Consider the following 22,043-nt stretch of genomic DNA (forward strand, 5'->3'; position numbering starts at 1 on the left):
AATCCAGAGCGATTTACATTAAGCAAGAACATATCCTTTTGGACCAAGTGTTTGACTAGGACCGTGTGTTTACATTTCTGCCAATAAAGCATTCAATCAATCGCAATCAGTCAGCAGAGCTCACTGGAGCTCACTCCCGAGGACAGGATCCTCTGTGTCCAGCTGGAGAATGGACACACAGGATGCAGAACAATATCAAAATATACCCCAAAACCAATAGTCTACCTCCACTGAGAAACCCCAACGTCATGGTGGGGAACAACGATGCACTTGTAAATTAACGTCTAGTCTGTGATATTGAGACCATTTGGAGGTCATATTATCTGCATTCTTTTTATAGCCTTTAGCCGGGCGGCAGTGGCTCAGGGGTAGAGTGGCCGGTACGGCGGTACAGCGCCCGGACGGGAATCACAAGGTTTCCAGTTCGATCTGGGCTCCCCCAGAGTTAGTGTCGAAGTGTCCTTGAGCAAGACTCTGAACCCTGAATTTATCCCAATGAGCAGGTTGGCGCCTTGCATGGTTCAGAGTTCCCACACATGTTTACCAATGTATTTCCCAAACTTTAACAGAATATTTAACCCAATATTTAACCCAATTTCCAGGCCTACTGTATATAACAATCATTCAACACAATAATGAGTCTCTTACTCCAATGTGCAATGCCCAAAGACAGGCAGTGTAGCAAAAATAAAAGCATAGAATATAGAATTGGTATAATTCCATTCCAAATGTTGTGCCAAATCTTTTCTACACCACCTATCCTACGTCATATAGGATCACGCTGCACCACATTGTGCAACAGCACAATAGGCTGCAATCACGCAAGCCATTTAGCGGAAAACTAACAAAACAAATAGCCCAATGCCTAGCCAAATATTGTTTTCAGGATTCTTGATAAATTCCAGGATTCTTGATACATTCCAGGTCCCTTGATAAATTCCAAACCTTTTCCAGGACTGGAAAATGTTTGTTTTTTTCTAATTTCAAAATCTTTCCAGGAATGTCATGAATGTGGGAACCCTGATTCATAGCCCGGTTTCCTCCGCCATCTGTGAATGAATGTCTATGTAAAGAGCTTTGGAAGCCATAAATGCACCATTCACTTTTAGAGGGCCTTTTTTTGCTTGTGTTGGGGCTTCTCCCTGGTGGTAGGGTAAAGTTTTGCTTGTATTGGGGCTTCTCCCTGGTGGTAGGGTAAAGTTTAAATCTGTCTAAATCTGGGCAGTTATCACGTGTGAATCTGTGTGTAAGTGAGTGTGAAGCAGGGCCTTACTGAAAAAGCATTTGTGCTCAGAGGTATTCCAAACAAAATAAAATAAAAGTCCCTCTGCCATCAGAAAAGGCTGGTTATCACTGCTGAGAAGGCACCGGCTACCCCCTTCCTTCGCCCTGTAATTATCTTACCAGCCATCAAAATAAATCTGCTCAACGCTTTCACCGAAGGTCTCTTTTCACTGCCGTAAGGAGTGTGGGCCTCCCAGGAACCTTTTGTCGGATGGTTGGAGGTTAATAAACGAGTTCCTTTGTCTTCCAGCTCGTTCAAGTCCATGACAATATGTCCTAACGAGTTGCTTGTCAATAAAACAAAAATAAAAAGGAGGTGATGACTCATTAAGGTGAAATCTAGCAGCATAGCAGCTATGACCCAAATGAAAAGTTTGTCACATTCAACAGTTCTCACAGGACAACACAAGTCTGTGGTGGATTTGAGCTGTGGCGCTCAGACGATTTCCTCAGAGACGCCTTATCAACTCCCTCCTCTTGCGTACGGTTGATAAGACAAGTTTGTCTCCAATATCCAAAGGAGCAGGTTAAGGGGGGTTGGAGGTCTTTGCCAGCTAGCACCTCACTTATGAGTAGAGCCCGACTGATGGCAGAGTTTTGGGTCAGATGCTGATCCTGGTTTTGGAGTCCTAGACCCAGACCACCGATTACAGACGTTTTGACTGATATTTTGTAAAAGAAAACGAGCTAAATCTTGAAACCTAAGATCCAATTAAAGTTCTTGAAAACATTGAACATTTAATTTGGCAACAATAAAAAAAAAAAAAGATTCATAGTAAACATTTAAATATGCTGTAAACATTGTTTTTTTATATATAAATGTTCTTTTTTAATTAAAACAAAAGGTTACTGGTAAAATATTAAGGCTCTACTGTACATTCTGATAGTAATCCTTGCTATAGTGTTTGTTCAGTAACAGGCATCTCCCCTCCTCTCCTTAGCTTTAGTGAACGGAAAATACATACAGTAGGGACGCCAGTGGCCAAAAATTGGCCACTGGCCAACACGTCGGTTGCATAATTGCATCAAATAATGGCCGACATATCGGCCAAAGTAAAACATCAGTCGAGCTCTAATCAAGAGAAGCAGGTGTGCAGAGCCTCCAACCTTCCAACTGTCCTGGGCCGGTACCTCGGGGGGGGGGGGGGGGGGGGCAGTGTTTTGCACGCCAGCACCTCTCTCTCTCTCTGTTTGGGCGTTAGTTCTGTAGGAAGTGGTGCGTAGGGAGGTGGGGGTGGAGTCGAGTTGGATGAAGGTGAAAAGGTCCTTACACATCGTGAGGTGACGAATAAACCAATGTGAAAAATGCATCCGCAAATATTTCACGTCAAACTATTCATTTTGGCAATGCCTCATTCACACAGGTTGATGCTCTTAACAGAGCACCGAAGGTCTGACGTAATTCACGCATCCTACCCGGGTTACGTCCCCCCCGTTCTTAATTCCCATAGATGTGTTTAACCCTTGGCCTACAATTCACGGAAAAAACGGAATTAATCTAAAAATCTAAACCTCCCGTTAACGGAAAAAACGGAATGACAATCAATATCAGTTATCGGGGGGTCAAAAGATCAAAAATTTATATTTTTTCGCTAATATTAATATTTTTGGATGTAATTTACCAAAAAACGGCCGAAATCCGCGTGATCGTGCGCTATCGTGCGCGCGCGCCGTCTCTATGTGCGTCGCTGTAAAGAATGTGATATTTTGCGATCTTTTGGGGTTGATTTGAGGTTAATTTGACTTAGTTATGAAAAATATAGCATTAGCTTAGCAATCCGGACCAGCCAAGCTATTGACTAGGGTCAAAATACTACGGGATGTTGTTGATCGTTGAACCGGAAGTGACTTAGGAAGATTCGTCTATTTTGGCCAAAATCAGCGTAATGGTGCTTTCCCGCCATCTGGTGGCGAATCGAGAGAATACAGTATCAATGAAAAAAAAATGAAAAAACATCTTTTCAAGCCACCAGATCTTTCTTGTATGTTAAAACGATGAATTAAAAATATGCCAATTTGTTACCCAAACAAAAAAATTGGGACTGGCAGTCCAAGGGTTAATAAGATAAACAAATGAGCCACCGAGTGGCGCGCTACGAGCTTGTAGGTCTATTTTCGAAAAATCGTGAAAATATTTAGGATAAAATAGCTCTGATTCATGTAAAAAATAAAACTAAAAAATGGACTTAGGTGGTTTCCTCCCGACAGCAACGAAATATAAGATTCTAAGATGACCCAAATGTTAAATTGTACTCATGTCTCCATAGAAAAATTACTTCTGTGACCCAGGGGATGAACGAGCGACGTCAGGACTTCGGGTACTGCGTTGAGGTGAAAAGTTGGTCTCGTTTAAAAAAAAAAGAAAAAAATCGAATAAAATGAACACTGCTTTATCACTGTGGAATATTAGCGCTCCGTGCGGATGTACTCGTGTACGGAAAGGGCAGTTTAAAACGTATGCGAAGTAATGGCACTAAATACACGCTTCCTGGAGTGTAAGGACCTGAAGGCGGTGTCACTTTAAGGGGAAGAGGCCGGTCAGCTCGTGGACGACGTGCGTGTCACTGAGTGAAGCTCTTCTTGATGTTGACCTTGGGGAAGAGGCCGGTCAGCTCCTGGACGACGCGCGTGTCTATCTGGGAGCAGAAGGACACGTCGAGCAGCAGCAGCTGTGGACACGACTGAAGGAGCTTCTTCAGCGAGGCAGCGCTCACCATACGCGTGCCTTTGAAGTCACATATGGGATAGAACAAATATGGAATAGATGTGAATACTATATATATACACACCATACATTAACCGCGTGCACGCATGTGCACGGATGTGCACGCATGTGCACACACACACACACACACACACACACACGCGAACAAAGATGTTCAAGAGTACAGGGACACTCTGGGGTCCTTGAGGGGATTCCAAGGTTCCATTTGTAGTTGGCAAAACCACTTAAATCCTAGCATCCCTATAATAATATGGGCATGTCATAAGATTATAGGCAAACATAGCAGATCTATACAGAGTTTATATAAATGGTTAAAACGTGACGTTTTTGAAGAAGATAATTGTCTTATTTGACTTCTAACCACGACAACAAGGATCTGGTCCCGCCCACCTATAGAACAAACATGGGTAGATTATCTTAGGGCGGCGGTGGCTCAGGGGTAGAGTGCCTGGACAGGATGGTAACCGTAAGGTTGCCAGTTCGAACCCGGCCTCCCCCAGAGTTACTGTCGAAGTGTCCTTGAGCAAGACACTGAACCCCTAATTGCTCCCGATGTGCTAGTTGGTGCCTTGCATGGTTTCCGCTGCCATCGGTGTATGAATGTGTGTGTGAATGGGTGAATGTAATGCACAATCTCTGTAAAGCGCCTTGGATAAAGGCGCTATATAAATGCACCATTTACCATTTATCCTTCTACTGCGCTGCCACCAAAGTGTGGAATGCCCCGAACACTATCCCTTAAAAAATGCGGATGTCTGGCTTCCTTCAAAATGAAAATCCATCTTTCAGGGTGGCCAAATGGGGCTGTAACCTCACTTTGAATGTTTTTGAAATACTGACTTAAGTGAATTGTGATTTCACATAGCAATGAGCAAACACAAAGTACAATGGTGGCAGTGGCTCAGGAGGTAAAGTAGCCATATGGAAACCATCAACCCTCCTCGTGGCTCCTTAAAGATGGAGTGCCGTGATTTTTTTTCCACCCTAAAACATGATCATCAGGTCTTATTGTTATATAAGGAGGTATACTTTTTTCAAAAAAGTGTACAGTATTTGTTAAAATGTTGTTTTTATGTGGGCACGCCCACCAGTTCATTAAGTATGCCTGGTTTGCCTGGTGGGTGGTGATCCACCTGAACTGAAGCCGCACCCACAGCTGTAGTTGTATAACTAACTGAACCCACAGCTGTAGTTGTATGATAAAGGGGGAGGGGTTAGGGGAGGGGCTGATAATGTGATGTCACTATATTACTGTTTATTTCATTGGCCCGTTTGACTGTCAAGGTTCAGCCTCCAGGAAGAAACCCTAAATACAAAGTTAATACACCATTGCACATAAAAACGACTCCAGGGTGTCTAATGAAGTACTGTCACCTCATAGACACATGAAAAACTGGAAAAATACCAAAATTGTGGCACTCCATCTTAAGCAAGACACTGAACTCCTTTTTATTTTGTTAGCAAAGGGTATTTCAGAAATGAAAACCCATTTACCATTCAACACTTTGGTGAATTAATTCAACAGAGGCGTTAACTAACTAGGCTATCCATATGATAATGTGTTATCATCGTGTGAAGAAAGGCCTACCCAGGATGTCAAGGTGCTGCAGCGAGGAGCAGTTGGCAGCCAGCTCCTCCACGTCTGCGTCGCAGACGGTGCGGTTGGCAGTGAGGAAGAGCTTGCGCAGGCGCGGCAGATTGCGCGCCAGGTGCTGGAAGCATCCTGAGCTGCTCTGCAACGTGGGACACCAGCCCAGGTCCAGCTCCTCCAGCAGTCTGGAGGACAACACACAGGGCGAGAGAGAGAGAGAGAGAGAGAGAGAGAGAGGAGAGCCCAGGGGGGCAGTCAGACATCAGATATTTTGTGAAGCCACAAGGAAATCGGGACTTCCTGAAAGTTCATATAATGGCCTGTTGTGGTGCTGTCATTGGGCCCAAAAAAACCCATAGCCCCATAGAAGTCCATGTATTTGGGCCCAACTTCACCTAGACTGTATTACCTTAATAAACATGAATACTTTCTGCTTCCAGTCACTAGTTTAAAGTCTCATTAGTCATGTCATAATATTCTTTTTGAAAAAAATGACCATAAAGTCTGAGGGGCGTGGCTACCGTTACAGTCTATGATCGGGAGCCACCCCCGTTCGAGTCAAAATAAAAACCAACTAAGAAGAAGGGGGGGGGAAGTCCCGCCTCGTTGTCTGGGCCAGCCAATAGCCAGCTGGGCCCAAACGGATCTACAAAGATGGCGAACTTAGAATTCAAGGACTGACTGGCTTCATCTTACGTCCATATCAGACCCGGAGAACGCTTTGTCCATATATTTTTTACAGTCTATGGGAGAGCCCCTTAGGGCAGTGGTTTTCACCTAGTGGTCCGGGGACCACCAGTGGTCCTTGAAGGGATTCCAGGTGGTCCCCATGCCCATGGTAAATGACGGAGAGTTGGTAACCACATTTTTTGCACTTGGGAAACTTAGTCTATGGTCTTTGAGCTCAGTTGCCCATTCATAAACAATGGTCATCATCACGGATGAAAGATTTGGTTTTGTGGTTTGTAGCTGTGGGAAATAAATAGTGGTTTGTGGTTGACAAATGCTGCTTAAAGGGATATTTCACTTAAAAAAAAAACATTGTCATTTTATCGTCTACTCAGTCTTATGTGAACACCTCACTCAGACAGCAGACACATTCAAGATACTGTTAAAGCGTATCCTTTTGTCTAAATACAGTATATAATGTATATTATAAAGATAATTTGTATATAACATATTTAACCTATGAGGAGGATGATGATGATTATGGTAATTAATTTATAGGGATCCTGGTGGGTCTCTATGGTGACACAGGGGTAGGTGGGGTATGGTGTTGGTTCTCGTCAATTGGTTGTGAATCTTCTTGACGATGGTATTAAATTGTTTGGATTGTTTATTGTAATTCCTTCAATTGCTGTAACCACGTGAGGATTTTTTATTTTGTTGTTCGTAGGATAGGCATTTATAAGCTTTCAGCTTCAGCTTATTACATTATTTTTGTTATTGTAACCGTGTGTTAACAAATAATTTGTATTGTTGCTGTGAAGATGATCAAATAAATAAGTTGCTCGATTCAGTATTTAGGTATTTGATTAATTTTAGCTGCCCCGCTCGCTTCCTACACAAACCCATTGTAACTTCAAACTCCATTTTAACCATGATAGATTAATCGAAAACACCCAACCTTTTTTATGGTGACAGATACTGTCCTTCTAATATGTGAGGGGGCGTGTTTTTCATGTACTGTTTTCATTTATTTTTAATAATTATTTTGGAAAATGTGGCAGAGCACATAGCGCAACGGAGGAGACTAAAGAATACAAAAGGAAAATGAATATCAAATATCTAATATCTAAATACTGAATCAAGTAACATATAAACTGTCTGGGGTGTTCACATAAGCCCGAGTAGACGATAAAAATAACCAAAAGTATTTTTGAAAGTGAAATGTCCCTTCATAGGAATATTCTAGATTCTTACCGGCACATTTCGCCATTGCCCAAGGTTATCAAACCTGGCTGGCTGGCGTTAGCCTCAGGCTCGTGGTTAATTACAAAGGGCAACAACGAATGCCAGAAGATTAATCACATACCCATAGCCTTATTTAGTCACAAACAACACAACAAAAAAGCAACAAATGGCAGGTGGGCCTTGCCCTTGTTAGTTCTGTGAGCAGACAAAAGCGTAAAACACCACTAGCTGTTTTCCACAGAGTCTTGGCTTCTTTGTGACTGGGTAAACACCAATGTTTCCGTGCAAACTGGTGAGCTGCTATATTTGCCCTATGGCCCCGTGGCTGGAACTGTATCAATCCCTTCACACAGGGCAAATAAAGTCTGGGTATGTGATTTCAGGGTAGCTACATTTGGCCTTTATCTCTCCATCCTAGGCCTTGCGTTTCAATTTGATGGACCATACTGTATAAGCAGTGGTTCCCAAACCTTTTAGCATGTGTCCCAAAAGAGAAATTGTTGAAATTGAAAATGTTTGTCCGGGGACAGAAACGCTTTGCACCGCGTTGTGAGCTTGTAGATTGGCTATTTTCACCACTTCTTAAACATTTGTTTTCTAATTTATGTAATTTATTTTATTTATGCATGAAATTACTTTGAAAAAAATAGAATTTGTTTTTAATTCAAGAAAATGTTTGTTTTTTTGGGGATGTTTTTGGATGTTTTAGCTTTGAAATAGTTAAAAAGTAAAACGTAGAAAAAGAAAATAAAGGGACCCATAAAAATGTGTCCGCGACCCAAATGGGTCCCGACCAGTGAACCTCTCCAACGTTGAGGCGCTCGGCCCTAGTGGTAAGAGTGGGGACTGTAGGCGGACCCGTGGAGTTATGACGAGGAAACCCTGTGCATCTGGGCTTTAACATTGAGCGTTCGTTTGCACCAACTCGAAAAAATGCGGAAGTAGACGGTTCTTCTGGGTGCTTCAAAACGCCACTGAGCAACTTCCACTGACATGAATAGCGGGGGGGGGGGGGCTCTATGGTCCCGAGACCCAGTGAGAACCAGTGCTGTATAGGAGACTGTCCCTTGTGTCTAGTTGGTGTTGCCTACCTGCAGCCAGAGGCCAGCTCAGCCAGGCCTCGCTCTGTGAGGTTCCTCTAGTTGGTGTTGCCTACCTGCAGCCAGAGGCCAGCTCAGCCAGGCCTCGCTCTGTGAGGTTTCTCTAGTTGGTGTTGCCTACCTGCAGCCAGAGGCCAGCTCAGCCAGGCCTCGCTCTGTGAGGTTTCTCTAGTTGGTGTTGCCTACCTGCAGCCAGAGGCCAGCTCAGCCAGGCCTCGCTCTGTGAGGTTTCTGCAGCGCCACATGTCCAAGGAACGCAGCGAGCGACAGCGAGCACTCATCATACTGGCCACAACGTCGTAGTCGTCAATCTGCAGAGGTTCAGTCAGGATGTCATACACAGGCTCAAATACTGATGAATCTACTATAAATCAGACAGTCGGTGTCAATAGGAATGGACGGGTGGGATGATGTGAGTGAAGAGTGGCTGAGCACATCGAGCAGATGAAAACGGTGAATAACAAAGAACTCTTTTGTGTAAGGTATAGCAACAAAGAAAATCACACCCGTGTGACGTAAGGGGCAATAATCACGCCGGCAAATCACAATTCGCGTTCTCACTTTTCCGCCCTCACTTTTCTGTTCTCACTTTTTATCCACAATCCTTTGCTCAGCCAATCAAATCATCGCTAGTATGGGGTACACACAAACAGACAAAGCTGGGCATAGGAGGGGCTAGCGTCCCTCAAAAAGAAAAAAAACAACAACATTTTGAATGTTCATTTGCAAAAAGCATATGCTATATATATTAGGCATGTGACGATACACTCAACTCACGATACGATACGTATCACAATATGAGGTTCACGATACGATTTTTTACGATATTTTCAACACAATGATTTTCCAGACAAATGACCAATTAAAAAAGAAAAAAATGATTTATCTTCCCCCCAAAGCTTTTTTCACAATTTTTATTTAACTACATTGCAAAGATAATTGCCTTCCTTGATGTATTAATGAGCATCAATAACGACCATCACCTGGGGCACAGTCACAGACACATAATACAGCTCCCCTCTCCAGGCCTCTACTGTCTCATTTCTCTCCAAAATCATGTGAATATGATGGAATATGATTACAGCTGACATTTCTTATCACACACTAGCCCCCCTAAAAAAAAAAAAATAAGGGTTTTTTGGGTTTTTTGGAAAATCGATTTTTATTTTTAATAAATCGATACATATCGTCGGGATATAATATCGATATATCGCGATATACGATATTGTTACATGCCTAATATATATCAATGCAGTCCAGATTCTGTCCGATACTGCAATATAATATGCCAACAGCCCAGTGGCATAATAGTATGCCAACTTTATTTGGCATGGCCTATTTTCACGTGTTTTTATCGTCATCAGTGCGAGATGAAAGTGCAAATGAATTATTGCCACACCATTATGTCTTTGGCATCCTTAGGACTAGTGTATCTGCAACAACGGGCTGTGCCACATGGAAAGTTGCGCAGCTGGCAGACTGCAAATAAAATCTCCCTGGGTTGGTGAAAACAAAGCACATTACGTCACACTAAAACAGCACCAATAAACATAATTCATAAGGCTGGACATGTCAGAACTATTTATTTACCATAGATATAACTGTCTTTTGTTATGGAGAGAATCTGTATAAAATGTTCTGAACCTCTGGCTAGCTTTGGCCAGCCCTCTCTCTGTCTGTGTGTGTGTGTGTGTGTGTGTGTGTGTGTGTGTGTGTGTGTGTGTGTGTGTGTGTGTGTGTGTGTGTGTGTGTGTGTGTGTGTGTGTGTGTGTGTGTGTGTGTGTGTGTGTGTGTGTTCTCACCCTCACACAGCTCCCCAGGTTGAGGTGTCTCAGCTCTATACAGAAGGCCAGGATGCTCAGAACCGCCGTTTGCTGCAGAGACATCGAGATTAAGGTGCAGAGATTTAGATTAGATTTAATTAACAGAGAAAACGAACATAATACTACGTATATTCAAGTTGATTCAATGTCTGTACACCTGGAGGTGGGGGTTTGTGTACGCAGTAGAATACTCAGTGTTACGTTATCACTTTGTAACTCAGAATGTTACAAATGCTTAGATGTATAAGCTCTCCGAGCAGAGGTGTAATTTGTATAGGGTTGGTGGGTTTTGTCACCCACACACCCGTGTGAAGTGACCCCCAGGAACGCGCCCAGTTCCGGCGAGCGCCCGGTTCCGGCGAGCCGCCCCGTGTCCGAAACGGTTGAGAAATGACAGAGTTACTGTGTGCCGGTCCCTCTACTGTACCCTCTACTCTACTGTACTGTACTGTCACTGTACTGGCACACACGAAATCATCATATATACAGTTAATAATGTGCGTGTGTGTTTGTGTGTGTGTGTGTGTGTGTTAGGTTGCGCACAGGTGGTGAAAAACAACCATGCTGTTTTCATGCTCATACCCAGCCAGCCAGCCAGGCAGTGGCTTGCACCACTCAAAAAAGTTTATTTATAGCATTTTCTTTTCTTCTTTCTTTTTTTAGCATATATTATTTTATTAGGCATTTCTGCCTTTTCATTATTTTAAAGGGGAAAAAAACCTTATATTGCTATTTTAATGTGCCTCATCATTATTTTCAAGGGGAATAAAATGCACCTATGCGCTCACACGGAGCAGTAAGCACAAGAGGAGAGGAGAGTGGTGGAGGGGAGGGGAGGATTCACACAGTGAATGCATCGTGTCGCACAGACAAATACAAAAGTTTACAATAAGTCTACATGAGGATTTAAGGATATTATGCTTATATTATTAGAAGAAGGGCTTCTATCTACAGTCATGGATTGAACATGGAGTATTTTGTTGGGACTTTTCTGACGGAATTAATGTCCTGCTGCGGGTTGTTTTTGCTCTCACTCTCCCTCTTAATTACAGTAGCACTCAAACAGCGAGTGCAGATGCAGAATCAGATCTGAACAAACTCAGACCGTGCTTAGAAGCCTGTTGGCGCGAGGTTACTCAGCTGTGTGTGCTTGTGTATGACGATCAATAATTATTCGAAGAACGACGTTTAAAGACGAGGGCTGGATTGATTCTCCTCATCATGCCGTCTCTCTGTGTGTGTGTGTGTGTGTGTGTGTGTGTGGGGGGGGGGGGGGGGGGGGGGTAGGGGGTGGGCCGACAGAGTGCTAGACTCCTTAGTAGGACGGTGTGTGACCGAGAAATACATTATTCGCAGCTGTAAGAAATGAATTAATGCAAACCAAACCGAGCGCGGTTCATTAGAGCGCATTGAACCGTGTATGCTGTACCGAACGGTTCGGTTTTAAACCGAAAACCGTTGCACCCCTAGTAAGAATGAGGTCGGTGTGACAGGATAACAGAAAAATCTGAAAAACTTCTCTTCTCTAAAAACAACTGTGGTTTACTGCAAAAAAAAAAGAAAGAATAAAAGGAGGGGAAAAAAGCTCAACCTCGTCTGTCAACCTCAAACAACAGGTTACAATCCACAAAATACAGACAAATACATCCAACACAATACAGTATAAATCAGGGTAAATTACAAAGGAACTTTATGCAGATTGCAGAACATCCTGCATAAATCCTAAAATAAAAAAGGAATGGTTTTGGACATGCAAGGTTTTCCGCTCGAAAAAGTGACAATATGGATAAATCAACCAATAGCTCTCGTCTCGTCATGTCCTCGAATATACCTCTTTTAACTGATTTGCCTTCTTCTGTCTGGAACACAAAGTGCAGCCACTCAACAGCATCAGTGTAATGTGATCCAGCACATCACAGTGTTTGTACGCCTCTTCACAAAAGAGTCAAGCGTGGCGGCGAGGCCATGGAGCTCTTCAGATACATACAGATACCAGAGATCCACATCAAACCGCCCGTACGTGTAACTCGGTGGCAGGAGAAAGTGTTAGACATGACACGGTCCTCTGTGAAAGTCTCATATTATGTGTGTGTGCGTGCGTGCGTGTGTGTGTGCGCGCGTGTGTGCGTGTGTGTGTGTGTGTGCGGTCTCTCGCTGGCATCTATATAAATGCCTTTCTCCTGCGAGAGAGCTATTTAATTAGAGCAGTGACAGGGTAATGACAGTTGAGGTGTTAGACAGACACAGCCTGCTCTGTTTCTGTTTCAGTAAACAACGTGAATCCTGCGCCCCGGCCTCACCGCAGAAACACTACACGCCCCCCTCCCCTCCCCCCCGCCCTCCGCCACACCACTAGCTGGGCCAGCTGCCGCTGGAAGGAGAGCATCAAAATGTGACAAAAGGCAGAGGGAAAAACGCTGAGGCGCATCAAAGAAGACGGGGCAGGTCTGAACGTGAAACAGCTATGTGTCTTGTTGTAAGGGACCCTGCCGAGCTGACAAATGATGACAACAAAGAATTAGCCTCACCCAACCCGCAACACGTACCTTCCAGGGTTCATACTAGCTCTGGTCCATAGCCTTCTACTGCTTCTACGATTCTGCCCTGCCGTATAGGGCTATGGGACTTTCGGTTTTAAATCTCAAACCGAAATCAGACCAGCCTCTCCGTAAATAAAAATTATGTTTTTTCTATTCACCAAAACAAAGGCGGGTTGTGTCATTAGAAAGCCTACTTTCCTTAGTGGATGCACTCTGTACTTTTTGGCCAAAAGGGCATTTTGTTTCCACCGGGAAAAGAAATACTTTTAGTTACTCCGCTGCGCCCTCTACCGATATTGCCCAGAGAATTGCCTCATAAACAATATTTTTCCTCCGGTGAAAAAAAGTCCCGGGGACCCCCACACGGAGCTGCAACACTCACTTCACACGGGTGTGATTCTTTGCATCTATACTGTATTACTGTCTGTCACCCAGTTGTACCAAAGAGCACCTTGTTGGAGATTTCTACTCTGGCCAAATAGATGTGCTCCTTCTTTCTGGGGAAAACAACAGTGTTGACCATAAGGCCTACTGTACCTCTATCTTGGTACGGTAGAGGATCAGCCTGCGGAGGCGCGTCAGCTTGGAGATGTGGGTGAAGGCCTGCGGGTGGAGCCGGTCACAGGAGGACAGGTTGAGCTCCCGCAGCCCCGGGCAGGCCTGGGAGATGACCTCCAGACAGGGCTCCGACAGGAAGTGACAGCACGACAGCTCCAGACACACCAGGCTCAGGCCACACGCCTTCATGAAACTAGAGAGAGAGAGAGAGATGTGAAACACTGTAAGACTCAATGACCTTCATGACAGCAGGGGAGCATATCATCGCTGTTAGGCAGAAACCTTTTTGTTTTGGTAAATGAACGCTTTAAGCCTCAGAGGAGCCAGTTGCACCGCCTCGCACTGAGTTCAAACTTAGCCTAGTAACAGCTTAAATGGCTTGACGTAAAAGCCATTTATGCTATAACTAGGGGGGTGCATACTTAGTTTAGACTAGTCATTGGTTAGACATGCGTTAAGGTTAGGTTTAGGTGTGCTGCCCCGTGGGAGGTTAGGGTTAGGGTTTGAGATGGGTGGGTTGTAGTTGTAGGACAAATGACTGGTCTAACCCAATGACTAGTCTAAACCATGTACTGTCTAAACTAAGTACTGCACCTATAACTAGGCTTTAAGTTTGAACTTAGTGTGAGGTGGTGCAACTGGCTCAGGGCTTTTATTGTGTTTTCACCCTGTGTCTGTGATAGTATGTTAGCTACTGTTGTGGAGGTTCTGATGTGCACTTCCCTTTCATCACCAAATGAATTAGTCAAATAAATTCATCCACGCCCTACAAAATGAACAAAAACGAACAAAAACGTACTATTTTTGAAAACTTTGGAAGGTGAATGTGGTTAAGTGTGTCAAGCCCAACACACACCGGGTGCGCAGCGACGCGGCACAGGTGTTGCCGTGTGGCAACGCCTGGAAAATAGAACAGTGGCGTATCGGAGCGTCAGGCGAGGCGTCAGCACACGTTGCACGCCGCCGGTGTGGGATAGGTTAATTGAAAATAACGGAGGCGGCTGTTTTCACGCGCGGCGTTCGCAGACGGTGTGTGAAGCCCTTCAGTCTGTGTCCATTTTGGTTTTGGGACAAACACAGTTTCCACTCAACATGTACTTAACCACATGAACGCCAGTCTGCTGTCATCCATTCCTAAAAACAACACCACCACAATGCAAGGGGCTCTGCTGCAGTGTGTGCACTATCTAACTTTCTTTGTTTTAGAGACCGACCCTCTTTCAGTCCTCGGCAATGGGAGGGGGCGAGCCGAGCATCACCATGACAAGGCCTCTGACCTGCTGAAACCGGTAAAGGTGAGAGTCCCTCGGTTGCCGGTCCAGGACAGGTTGAGCCTCTGGAGGAGGGTACAGCGTCCCTGCAGGTGTCCCAGCGAGGCGTCACTCAGCCGGGCCCAGTAGGGCTGCAGACTGAGATGGGTGTACTGCAGCGGGTCACTACAGTGCTGGTAGAGCAGCTTACAGCTCTGGGCCAGGCGACACAGGTCTGGAAGGGACAGGTGGCTCAGTATCAGCTGGATCAGCTGCGGACAGGCCGGGGCGGGGGGAAGGCGCAGGGGAGGGGGGGAGAAGGGAAGGGACACAGGGGAGGAGAGGAAAGGGACAGTTGAAGAGGACGGCAGAAGGTGGAAAAGAGGGTGGAAGGGAGGAGAGGATAAGAGGGGAGATAAAGAGACAGAAGAGGAGACACAGGGAAAGACAAAACAAGGTGAGGAGAAGGGAAAGGTTACTGTGAGTTGTGAGCGTGCTCTCAGGCAGGTCTAAATAACAACGGAGGGGAAGTGGTTATTATCTGGAACACTGAGCATTGATCTTACAATCAGCGTGGCTGTGAGTCGGCTTGTTTGTGCATTGTGTGCACCCCTCTCAGAAGGAGGGGAGACGACTGTGTGCCTGCGTGCACCGACAGTGAATAAACAATGCACGGCACTCCAACCAGGTATCAGCTGACAGATAATAGCTATATTGTGTTTCTGAAACAAACACACATGCAGCGGTTGTGAAGAGTGCTGTTAATGGCAGCGGTTTGGACAGGAGATAAGAAAAACAATATCTGCAGAAACCACTGGTGTTTTTTTTTTTAAACTCAGTCTCAGAGAAAACACGATACACGTCTCCAAGGCATGAAAATTGCTCTGTTCGCGAATACAAGCTCAAATATCAGAATGGGGTTGAGCCAGACTGTGTGTGTGTGTGTGTGTGTGCGTGTGCGTGTGTGTGCATGTGTAGATACTGGATATAATAATTAGGGATGATGACGACGATGATGACGATCATGTTTTTTTTTCTCACGATCCAATTCCAATCATTTGATATTGAGTATCTGCCAATACCGATTTATCCTGTTCCGAAATGTATATTATTAACACATATCACACTTAACACATATCACAATAGTACAATATCCAAAATCACAGACAATATCCAGTCCAACATCATGATATTTATATAATATTGATACTAGGGATGTCTCCTGATGTGATTCAATCATTTGAAAATGATGTGATCGCCCCCGTTTTCCGATCACGTGATTGGATCAACCCTAATAATAACCTATATAAATGTAGCATTCTCACCTCGTAGGGGAGTTTGTCAAAGTAGCCGTTGCCCGTGTTGGCTCCCAGTCTGAAGGGGCCGGTCAGGTCGGACAGCTCGTCCTCGCTGTCGCTCAGGTCGTTCATGTCGATCAGGGGCATCTTGTAGAGCGACAGGATGGGCCTCTCCTTCACGCCACGCAGGATGACGGCGTCCAGCTCCGTGTAGTACTCCAGCAGGGAGCTGTTGACCTCCAGGCGCAGCAGGTTGGTGGGGAAGCTCAGCTGCTTGATGCTGGGGGAGAACTGGCGAGCCTGAGGGGTCAGGACCTTGGCGGGCTCCCCGGACCACAGCACCTCCCACCTGGACAGTTGGGCAAGAGAGAGAAGAGGGGTTATCAAGACAACAGACAGCTGATGTAATCAGAGCAGATCCGTTTGCCAGCCAGATTCATTCGGATCGATGCAATGTGAAAGCTTGAATACAGTTGAATGAATAAAGTGTACTCGGTGTAAAAGAATCAAGGCCAATGTGAATCAATGCCAGTGGGGACCAGGCAATCGTATTCGGGAGCAGTTTGGATCAAACAGACTCAGTGTGAATTTGCCCTTAGTTGGAATGAGTTGAGAGCCACTTGTTCCCCCTAATGGTACTAAAGGATTATGACTTTCTCAAGGTGGTGTTAAGAGAGGTCTAGGTGTATGTTTACCATCCATTCAGAAACCATACAATACCAGCACTCATGCAACAACAAACTATCAAGGAGAAAGATGAACATTGATGTTTTCAAATAGCCCACACAGAGGTTCATAAATTGCTTAAATTAATACCAACAATGCATAAAACGATGTGGAAAGAGTACATGGACAAAATCTTAGTATTAAGTATTTCATAAATTATAAAACGATAACGGTACAAAGACCTAAACCGAAAACAAACCAAATACAGCAAAGTCTAACTAGGTACAATACATGCAAAACCTAAACAAACAAAACAGGTACAGTATGTGCGTAAAAACAAATAGAACACTGATTTCCCAGATAAGTTCCTCTGGTAAGGTGTTCTGAACAGCAAAGGCTGCACCATGTTAGAAAACCTCTGCTCAGCATTATTGAACAACAACTTTTTTTACCCTCTTACAAAGATTTAAGAAGTCTTGGGGGTGGGGTGTATGGGGGAAGTCTGGCTGATTTAAGCAGCATAATTTAGGGAATGGATTCCCAAACTTTTAAGCTCCTTTTTATCTTTTTACAGCCAAAAGATACATACAGTAGGTGTCTTATTTTTCCTCATACAAATGTGTCCCGACTCCCCACCCATTGTTTGGAAATTAACACTTTTTATGCTGTGCACTTTTTTCTAAATAAAAAAGGTGCTATAGAGTGCCCAGCATATTAGGCAGATTTTACTCTGAAAAGCCCCGCCTTCCATTTCCCCCAAAACCAGGAGCAGTGGCGAAGCTATCGACGGTGCAACCGGTGCAATGCACCGGGGCCCAGCCCCCCAGGGGGCCGATGAAGGGACAAAAAAAAGAGTCAAGACGACGGTGAAAAGTTACCGAGGCTACTCGGTCGCAGGAAGAGTAACATCAAGGATTCGGCGGTGATGTCACTGACTGACTGGTTTCAAGAGACCACCCTGTGGAACGCTGAGCTTCAAGTCTGTACCATTTCCGTGTTGCATAACAGTGACATCACTGTCCAGTCCTTCTTGGTATCTTTACCGTAGCCTTGTTTCAACGCGTGTTCATGCAGCAGGCAGCATCATAACAAAGCTCAGCTGTAGCCTATTTTGATATGCGTCGCACTAATGAAAAACTAGATGGGATTATTATGTCATATCACCATTCAAGTACAACTATCAGAAGATGTAACCCCGGTAAAGTAATCCGTCACTCTGCAAGTTTAACTAAAGTTTTATCCATCTGTCCAAAGTCATTTCTGATAGCCTGCAGGCTGCAGCCCTGCACTCCTACAGATACAGTACAGTAGGCTACAGATTGATTGAAAGTGAAACATGCATACAGATTGATTGAAACATACAAAAAATAAGCCCCCCCCCCCTCTCTCTCTCTCTCTCACTCACACACACACACACACACACACACAATATTTTGTTTAGGGGGCCTAAACTAAAATATTTGCACTGGGGCTTTCGCCACTGACCGGGAGGTATAATGTTCCATTTACTACCTCGTAAGTCTGAGCTCTCTTTAGAAGCGCTAATTGAGCGCCGAAGTCCTGACGTCACTCGCTCATCCCCCAATAAGTGTTGCGAACGTTCTCCCTGCCTTTACCTGATGTCAGTGGGAGGGTTCTGGGAGAAGGGGTTGAGGGAACAGGCCAGGATCTGGACAATGGCCCCGGGGTAGTAGGTCTCCAGCACCTCCACCGCCGTCGGATAGACGGGCTCCTCGAAGGCCAGCTCGATGTAGTCCCGGCTGTGGAAGCTCTTGGGCGTCCGGCGGAAGGGCGGGGGGGCGCTGGCGCACTGCTCCCACCACTTGCCGTAGGCCCTGAACACGGCGGTCTGCGTGAAGTCCCCGGAGCTGGGGTAGACGTTGGGCACGCCCGCCAGGTTCCACATGGTGTAGGACATGCTGTTCTCGCTGCCGTAGTGCGAGCTGAAGTCCACCACCTCCTTGGCATACTGCGTCACCTCCACACTGACCGGCAGGGCCGTCCGCTGACCGGACTCCACGGCCCGCCGACTGTTCAGAGCCTCGCCGCGCGTCCCGCTCCTGGAGCGGCGCCGCAGACAGATATAGTAAAACATGCTCAGGAGGGTTAGCATAGGGAGCATGGGGGATTGGGGAGTGGGCAGGAGGGAAAGGATGGAGGGATAGGGGGAGGGGGAGGGGGGAGAGAGAGCAGCCGGACCCGCAACTTGATCACACTTGGCTCAAGGGTCGGGTTCTACAAAGCGCAGGCTAGAGACTCAGCTGCATGCATGACCTGTAGGTTAGAGAGAGACAAACATAGACAGGAGTGAGAACAGCAAGACAAAGGCAGGTCTGAGTGTGACTCCTGCTTGGTACTACTACTACTGTCATCCTTGAATATTATCTGGCAGGAAGGAAGCTTTCTAAAACTCAATCGCCACCTTATTAGTTATTACTATAGGCAGTACAAAATAACAATGGCCACTTGCCAGGCTAGCTCTACTAACTACTATGGTAACTTGTAAAAACAGCATTCCTTGTAAATACAGCATTCCTATAACTAATGCTATTATATTAAGCAGGTCCAGTGACAATGAACAAACACATTCATTTTAACCACAATGAGCAGCTATGATTCATATTTTCACTGTCATTGTTGTTTGTCAATTCCGAATCCTGCCAAGACAATATGACATGATGTTTGTTTGGCTTTTTGTTCTTTTTTTTCACCAATTGCATCACTTTGCTGCACAAAACATTTTCATAGGACAAAAGCTACAGTCACCATGGTTACCCGTGTCACCCAATAGCTATCTTGCTCAGGTTGGGAAAGCATGCATCAGTATTGAGGACCAATCCTGACAATAACAACACACTGAAGATGAGTACTGTACATTAATCAAATCAGACGTTCAGCAGGTCAGAATCAAAACAAGTCAAATAACATGTAAACATGTAAACACTTCACAATGACTCACACACAATGACTCACACAAAATGACTCACACTGGCATTTAGTGAAAACGTGGCCTGGTTTGGCACTTTGTGTACAGACTATTAGTTAAGTGACTTATAATCTAAGTTACGTCACAGTGGTTCCCAAAGTGGGGTCCGGGGACCCCCAGGGGTCCTTGATGGAGTTCCAGGGGGTCCCCAGCTAAATGATAGTTTAAATTAACATTGGTTTTACAATATAAATTGGGGGCCCCAGAGATAGAAATGCCATTTAATGGGGGTCCGTAGACTAATGCATGTCAAACTGAGGGTTCTTGAAATTAAACTGCTTGAGAATCACTGCTATAGAGCCTTCTCTCATGGGAGTCCTTGGTAAATCTTTTCAAATGGGGGTCTGTGGGCTAATTAGTGTCAATTTGGGGGTTCTTGACATCAAAAAGTTTGGGAACCACTGACTTGGATAACAGTCCAACATGGTAAACTCTCCAGAGTCAGACTGACAGAGAAACTAAAGGTAAAGATCATACCAGAGATGTGGTTTCTACTGTACATACATTCTGAATATAGGCCAACTATGTTTTGTTCCTTTTAGCCTTGGACCAAGTCTGACTTTTGCTTTTGTAGAAATCAATAAAATGCATCTATGATAGGATCATTGATCCGATGTTCCTTATCAGATCGACGGATTTGTTTTGTTTTGAGCTTTTCTGCCTTTATTGGAATCGAACATGCAACGCTCTAGTGTCAGGCCAGAGCCCATATGTGGCATGCGCCTGGACCGCGAGGCCAATGGGCGCCCCCCAAATATCATCATTTGATTAATATCGGTAAGACCGATTTTGCAGATATTTAACCAATATTTCGGACAATATTTCCTCTCTCTATTCAAAGAGGCATAAATTAGGCTTATGTGCTCCTCTCTGAATCTAGTGCTGTTGAATGGGAGTAGTCCACTGAACAATATATATTTGTATGTATATATTTGTGTATGTATACATATGACAAATAAACCTGAACCCGATATTGTTGCCCCAGGGTGGGACAGTTGTGCTTTACAATCTGGTGCTGCTTGATTGGTTTATTATTTATTTTCATTATTATTTTTACAGGGGGAAAAAAAGCTTTGGGGAACTGTTTTGTCATGATTGTATTTATAATTCAGTTTAAAAGAAATAATGCTAAGTGGAAGCTAATTAGAAAGTCTCATTTGATAGAACAAAACATTTGAGGGTATAGAATTATTTTGTTCATTATTTCTTTTTAAATTCCAGTTCAATTTATAAAAGATTTTGTTCAAATAGGAGCTCCCTACACTGGAGTTGATACATATTCTTAAATGCATTTAAATAATTCTGTATTGTGTTACTTTCAATTTTGACAATTAAAAAATATTAATTTTAATTAATACATTTTTTAATCAGCTTTTAATATCGGCTATCGGTCTCTTTGATCACTACTAATCGGTATCGGCACATATGGGTCGATCGCTATAGTAGACACTCGACAACATAAATGTTCTAAAGTTTCTTTCCTGTTGCAGTTCAGTTGTTTCAATGTTTGTGAATATCAATAGGGTAGTAGAGTAGGTCACAGGGAATAAACCCAAGCTGTTCCTTAATCCCTTCCCTATCCACATATCCACTGACAAGGTCCTATCCGAGAGCTAATTCACAATCATAATGACTGGATGATATTAAGCAATTGTTGTTGTTAATCTTTTCCTTTATCAGCAAGCATTGCATTTTAGCATATAGACTTTAAATGTTCGGATGAATTGAAAATGTTGTTAATCTATTCCTTTATCAGCAAGCATTGCATTTTAGCATATAGTCTTTAAATGTTCGGATGAATTGAAAATGGAGGACCCTAGTGTAAACAAGTCTTAGTGCATTTCCTGGTTATATCCTCAGTAGCAGTTTTTGTATTGACCTGTACTTTCTTTTGAACTGTACCCATTCTACAAACTGTGAATACAAATTTCAATCAATCTATCAGCAGCAGATCTAGACTAACCACCACAGATACTATATTAACTCATGATGATGATAAGCATCAATGCGGCTGCTATGGTGCTGCCCCAAATGTTTCCTGTCAGACAAATACCATCCTCCTATTCTCCGCGGGCCCATAAAGCTATTTAACTAGCTGGCTTAGTGCCCTTATAGTCAACACAGTTACACAGATACAGATCAATGGCATTAGCACAGCAAACATCAACATACATGTACGTAACAACAAGCAACACAACACAGGGAGGGGGGAAACATTCACCTACTTGTCTGCTTATCTGCAGAAAAGGGAGCGGACTCCATCAGCCGAATGCATTACGCTCAGTACTACACTGTCAGTTAGCCCATA

General features: G+C 44.3%; 1 protein-coding gene across 2 annotated transcripts in view; it reads right to left on the reverse strand.

Moving 5' to 3' along the window:
- Positions 1 to 3,400: 3,400 nt before the first annotated feature.
- The window catches only part of fbxl4 (F-box and leucine-rich repeat protein 4), an 18,877-nt gene continuing 234 nt past the window's right edge, over positions 3,401 to 22,043 (reverse strand). The window contains exons 1-9 of one of the 2 annotated variants that reach the window (XM_083761728.1): positions 21,961 to 22,043; positions 18,366 to 19,023; positions 16,111 to 16,432; positions 14,813 to 15,057; positions 13,515 to 13,728; positions 10,417 to 10,488; positions 8,801 to 8,925; positions 5,598 to 5,785; positions 3,401 to 4,009 (exon numbers count right to left, since the gene is read on the reverse strand). The exon at positions 21,961 to 22,043 is cut by the window's right edge and continues 19 nt beyond it. In XM_083761728.1, the coding sequence (XP_083617854.1) occupies positions 3,846 to 4,009; positions 5,598 to 5,785; positions 8,801 to 8,925; positions 10,417 to 10,488; positions 13,515 to 13,728; positions 14,813 to 15,057; positions 16,111 to 16,432; positions 18,366 to 18,871 (1,836 nt within the window). In that variant the 5' untranslated portion in view covers positions 18,872 to 19,023; positions 21,961 to 22,043 and the 3' untranslated portion in view covers positions 3,401 to 3,845. The remainder of the gene's footprint in view (positions 4,010 to 5,597; positions 5,786 to 8,800; positions 8,926 to 10,416; positions 10,489 to 13,514; positions 13,729 to 14,812; positions 15,058 to 16,110; positions 16,433 to 18,365; positions 19,024 to 21,960) is intronic. The other variant, XM_083761727.1, reaches the window with a different exon arrangement.

This window comes from Protomyctophum parallelum (genome assembly GCF_964188405.1).
Source record: "Protomyctophum parallelum genome assembly, chromosome: 3".
NCBI classification, from domain to species: Eukaryota; Metazoa; Chordata; class Actinopteri; order Myctophiformes; family Myctophidae; genus Protomyctophum; species Protomyctophum parallelum.